Source organism: Crocuta crocuta, unplaced genomic scaffold (assembly GCF_008692635.1).
Source record: "Crocuta crocuta isolate KB4526 unplaced genomic scaffold, BGI_CrCroc_1.0 scaffold174, whole genome shotgun sequence".
Taxonomy (NCBI): domain Eukaryota; kingdom Metazoa; phylum Chordata; class Mammalia; order Carnivora; family Hyaenidae; genus Crocuta; species Crocuta crocuta.
The window spans coordinates 4567667-4573666 of NW_027530330.1; the positions used below are offsets into that span (position 1 = coordinate 4567667).

General features: G+C 38.4%; 1 protein-coding gene across 2 annotated transcripts in view; it reads right to left on the bottom strand.

Annotated features, from left to right (window-relative positions):
* Window positions 1–5951, bottom strand: part of LOC144232810 (multidrug resistance-associated protein 1-like) — an 83490-nt gene extending 77539 nt beyond the window's left edge. For both annotated transcript variants that reach the window (XM_077765655.1, XM_077765656.1), the window contains exons 1-2: window positions 5763–5951; window positions 437–498 (exon numbers count right to left, since the gene is read on the bottom strand). In XM_077765655.1, coding sequence (XP_077621781.1) covers window positions 437–498; window positions 5763–5834 — 134 coding nt within the window. In that variant the 5' untranslated portion in view covers window positions 5835–5951. The remainder of the gene's footprint in view (window positions 1–436; window positions 499–5762) is intronic.
* Window positions 5952–6000: the final 49 nt, after the last annotated feature.

The following is a 6000-nucleotide window of genomic DNA, read 5'->3' on the forward strand; positions in this document are numbered from 1 at the left end:
CATCAAGTTGGTGTGCTGGTGTGCTCCTTCCTGGGTATCAATGGACAAGTTACTTCTTCTCCCTCCTAAGTTTCAATTTTCAATTTTCTCATCTGCAAATGCCTATCTCATAAGACTTGAGGGAGAATTGAATAAAATTATACACACATATATACTGGATATTAAAAAAAATTCAAATTTCTGCCCCTCCATAGTGCTAATATGATACAAATCCTATAAAGGGACAGCCATATAGTAGGACTATTAACAATGTTATCTGTGAACCACTTTATATGTTACTATCTGTGATTTCTCTATAATAAAATAATATGAGAAAAAATCTTTACATAGTCATTTTATAAAAATATTCACGCTTAGAGGAATAACATTTAGGTGTCATTTCCCTTGGAATCTTCCTCAGGGTGGTATGTTACAAACAAATCAGTAAAATTCCTACCTGGTAAACCAGGAATATGTCATCCTACTGAAGAATGAAGCACTTTTCTCTGGATTGCATTTCTAGAAAGAAAAATATAACAAGTAGATATATGAAGAATATACCTTTACTTTATATTTGAAATATCTTTGTCAGCAGGTGGAAAAGTACACATGAAATAATTTCATCTACTAATAGTTGCAGCTATGTTGGTTTCATAATCCTTAAGGATTAAAATTAAGATAGTAGAATGGTGGCTGGACTACAGGCATTTTAATATTTCTCCCAAAATTATCATTTTGACTCATTTACACAGCAAAAACAAAGTAGGAAAGGAAAATCATTTCTGAAATTTCTACTTCTCATTCTCTCTTTCTCTCTCTCTATATATACACATATATAAATATCTTCTCAAGTTTCTATGACTGTGTATATATGTGAAGATATATATATATATATATATATACACACACATAATTTAGCATCTGTATGTAAGCTAAATTTAAAAATTTTTAATCACTAAATTAAATATAGCTTTGTCTTTTTGGAAAAATGAAAACTAAGAGACTAATAGGCATTTGGTTTACATCTGTGTGTTTAATTACATATTTATTAACTGCATATTTTTGCATAAATGTATAACTATATATACAATTATTTATTGATCACAATTACACATTATTTTGGGAAGTTAAAGTATTTCCATAAAATTCTTCCTATTGATCTGGTGAGTTCAAGCAAAAGGAAGCTTTAACAACGAAGGCCTCAAAAGTAATCATTTTATATTTTTAGAGTCAGCATCAATGTCTGCATTTTAAAAAGTAAAGCTGATCACCCCAACAAAGTGCATTATTAGAAACTGTCCCATATTTAATAATTTTATCATACATCCCTTCTAATCCAATCCAGTTCTGATTTCATACATAAAAAATCCTTATCCTAGAAGGAATGAGTGCAACAAAATTCTATCCTATACAGCAAAATATCCTGAGTATGGAGGAGAGAATATTATTTATTCCAAATCTGCTCTCTGAGTTATAGCAAATGATATACTATAAATCATTGAATATATATATATACACATATATATAATTTATTCAATTGCTATCTATCTTTATATTATTGATGCAAAAGTAAATGCAGTGACAAATGTAAAACAGTCATCATAACACTGTGGCCCAAAACAACCATTCACTCCTGTGAACTATGATATCATCATCACTACCATTACCAAACATATCATTTGGAAAATAAGAGCACATATTATTGTGGAAAATGTTCTGAAAATTCTTGAATTAACCTGAAGGTCACATTCTATTTCACAGGGAGTTGTCAATTTTATCATTTACCACCAATGGAAAGACCTTATTCACATCCAAACACATGTATGCCTGTGGCAGATTGCAAATGGCTACAAATTCTTAGCAGCTTTTCATATCAAGAGGTAGACTCCATTTTCTACTCCTTGAATCTGGGCTGGCATTGTTTCTTGTTTTAATCAGAAGTGACACAAAGAGAGTTCTAAGTCTAAGCCCCAAAATGCTTGGTGTGCTCAGAACCCCGAGAGCACAATGTGTCTGATCCTGAGCTGGCCTGCTAATGGATAAGAGACCCCGGAAAAGAGAACCGAGGTGCTCATCTGACAGTCTGTCATCCTGGCTTGGAAACTACCAGACACATGAGTAATGTAGACTATCCAGTCACCAGCCAACCCTCCAGCCAACCCCTCAACTGGCAGTAGTGCTTAAAAGAGTTCAGGGGAGCTCAGGCAAGCTGACCTAAACCAGGTCTTGATCCATATGGTCAGGGAATCAGGAGATAATTAAAAAAAAAAGGTGGTTGGTTTCAGCACTCATGTCCTACAAAGCTTCCACAGAGGGTTATTTTTGCAGACCAAGAACTAAGTATTTTATTTACCTTTCCCTCTAAGCCCATTGTCTGTGGGAAAGCATCTCCTATGAGGCCCTTTGAATCTTCTGCTAAACAGACTCCTTAGATGTGGGCCAGGCATCTTACACTGAACATATCACAGTAAATTCCAAGGATATTTACCTCCCAGAAAATAAACAGTAAACAGGTAAAATATCTGGTGAAGGTAATAAGTCTTACCAAGCACCAAGAATGTTTAAATTACTTTTTAATAAATAATTATGGAATTCATAGCATGGATCTTACTGAGTTCATTATTGGTATATTGCCACAAAGCAACATCTATATAGTAATCCAAGACAGGACAATTCTAAAAGTATCTTTCAGTGTTCTAATTTACTTCTATCTTCTCCTAAGCATTTCTCAATCCTTCTAACTCAGTTACCTTCACTCTGACAGTATTTTTGGTCTGCAGATCTATTGACCCCAAATGTTCCCCATTTCCCTTATCTGCCCAAGCCTAGTACAGGCCTTTGTTTTGTAAGACATTTTCTTATCTATTGTACTTATCTACCATTGGGCATATAGCAAACATGGTATAAATATACCTTAACATTTCTGACTTAAGGGCAATTTTCATCTGAACTGGTCCTGTTATTTCCAGATTATGATAGAAGAGTGGAAGTATTTAGACCAAGAGACCAGTGGAGTCCAAGATTAGTGAAGTTTTGTTGCTTTCAATCTTCCTTGGGTTCAACCTTGAGATGTGGTCCATGGTAGGCTATGGTTTGTGTGACTGCTACATTTAACAACATCTCATAACCCCTAACTTCAGGAGCTTTCTTTGCAGATATTGGAGGAGAGTTCTGGAATTGGTGGGGGAAATTAAGGGGAGGTAGAAGTACAGCTTCATGGAGAGGGGAAAACATCCAGAAATAAAAAAAGAATTTATGTGTCTTAATCAATTATTATGTGCCAGATTCTGTACGAAGTATATTATCTTATTAACTATAGCATATCCTTGTGGTAAAACCATTTTTTTCATCCCCATTTTACAGAAGACAAAAACTAAGGCCCAGAGTTTAAGATAGTTATCTGAAGATCCTCCAACTAAGAAGTTTAAGAGACTGGATCTAATCTACTTAGTTCATTCTATCTCCCAGCCATAACTCCACACTCTTAACTCTACTTATTACAGGCTGTTTGCTGGTGCTTAGAGATACCCTTCCTCCTGCCCACATCCTTCTACTTCTCTTCTGGCTAATTCCCACTGTACTTCAATCTTTTTTAAGATTTATTGCCCTCAAAAAAAAAGAGATTTACTTTAATAACTACTTTCCTCCCATCTCAGCCCTCAAGGCTTATATTGTTGCTCTGGGTTACCATAGCAATCTCAACACATTCCTCAGGTAGGACAGAATACCCTCACTGTTTCCTGATTAATCATTTGCTCACAGATTCTTCTCTCTCACTAGACCTAATTGCTCTGGAAGACAGAAAACTATATTTGATTTATCTTTATATTTTCACTTTTAGCCCAGGGCCTACCTCATAACAAACATGTTTTAGAGGAATGAATGAATGGCCACTAATCACTGCAAGAAAAATACTTAGAAGCATTCTATCCACAAGTCACCATGCCAGCCCTAGAAATTCGATCACAGTCATGATTTTGGGGCACCTGCCTGGCTCAGTGGATTAAGCATCTGACTTTTGACTTTTGGCTCAAGTCATGATTTCACAGGTCACTGACACTGTTAGCACAAAGCCTGCTTGAAATTCTCTCTCTCCCTCTCTTTCTCTCTGCCCCTCCCCCAAGCAGTTCTCTCTCTCTCTCTCCCTCCCTCTCTCTCTCTCTCTCTCAAAATAAATAAATAAACATTAAAACAAAGTTATGGGGATGCCTGTGGCTCAGTCAGTTAAATGTCTGACTTCAGCTCAGGTCATTATCTCATGGTTTCTGGGTTGGAGTCCTGCATCGGGCTCTGTGCTGACTGCTTGCTCAGAGCCTGGAGCTGTTTCAGATTCTGTGTCTCCTCTCTCTGCTCCACCTCCGCTCACATTCTGTCTCACTCTGTCTCTCAAAAATAAATAAACGTAAAAAAAATTAAAACAAAGTCATGTTCTTAGCTTATAAGTAGGTAGGATTTCTATCTAAGATCTATTATGTCAAAACTATCAAGTCGTTTCAATGGAATATAATCATATAAGGTTTTCAATATGCTTTGAAGCCATTAACTTTATTTTTTAATTTGGTATCACAAAAGTTAACGAAAACAATGCAATTAAAACTAGTATTTTCAATCCTACCTAAATGAATTTCTGGTCCATAAAGCTATCCAGATTGAGTAACAGTCAAGGGTATGACCATTGTTAGAATCCTGCGGGAAGAACTGACTAGAATTTTGAATAAGAGAATTATTTGTTTTATAAATTCCCATCCTACAAGTTTGTAATTTACTGCCACCTCTGTGGTTGCATCAGTGATGTTAAACCTGTTTCTCTCTTTAAGCCTAACATCTCTCCTGTAAATAAAAAAGGTGTATTGTCCTGGTGGAGTTCTTCCATATTTTTAAGTGATTTATTCAACATTTGTATTTTATAAACTTTTAAAAGAATACTTCCCATATAATTTACTTTTAAAGAAATTTATAGTTGCATTTCATATGTGATCAGAAGAATATTGTCATATTTATTTGACACTTGGAGTCACTAACAAAAACCAAGAGTAGAACAAGATCACCTGAATCTGAAAATTTTTTTCTTCTTCTTTAGAATTACAGAACTACTTATGTTAGGGGCTATTTCTAAGACTTCATCTTGTATAGTGGTGAAAAGTAAAACAAGTGGAATATTTTCTTAAGAAAACTACTCCTAACACTCAACTGCAGGGTTCATTTCCCTGTACTTCTGCCCTGGCATGTGACTTCTATTGTGGAAGAAGCACGTGTCGTCATGAGAGCAGAGTAAGGCACAGTTAAGCGTCTGCAGTTTCTGGATTGCCCCAACCTGTCTCCCAATGTCTGCCAGTTAACACAGTATTATTTATCCCGATTCTCTCCTGCGGCTTCAATGGGTTCTGCCACTGCTTGTAGAATTCCAATCCCAACCTCTGCTCCTTCAGCGAGTCCAGGTCCATTCATTCCTTTCTCAAATGCTTGTTTCTGTTTGCTCCGGGGAGTTCTTCATCCCTTCAAGCAAAGATGCCTCTTTCTCTCCAGCAGCCACCTCGACTGAGATCTGGATGGTTCAGAATTCACAACCTCCTGAGAACTGATGTCAACTCTCAAGACGGCGTGTGTGTTTGTGTTTGTGTGTGTGTGTGTGTGTGTCGCTGTGGGTGATTTACCGCTAAAACACGGCTTCAGTTCCCACTTCAGCGTCCGAACAGGCGGCTCTCCCCCCCACCTACCTGCCTTCCTCATCCATACCTGCAGGCAGACCGCCCGCCTCTCCCGGCAGGACCATTAAGCATTACCTGCGCCTCGGGCCCCTGCGGGACCCGCTCGTAGTCGCCGCTGGCGCCCCACCTGCGCGGGCTGGAGAACATGGTCCGCGGGCGCCGGGCGACGACGGGAGGCGGAGAGAGGCTCCGAGGCCGTCACCTCTCTCGGCGGGGGTCGGTCAGGCCGGCGCCCAGAGGTGGAAGGACGCGCGCCCTCAGCCCGGACGTGGTTGGCCGTCGCCAAGCCCGGAGCCGGCCCTTCCCGCGAGCG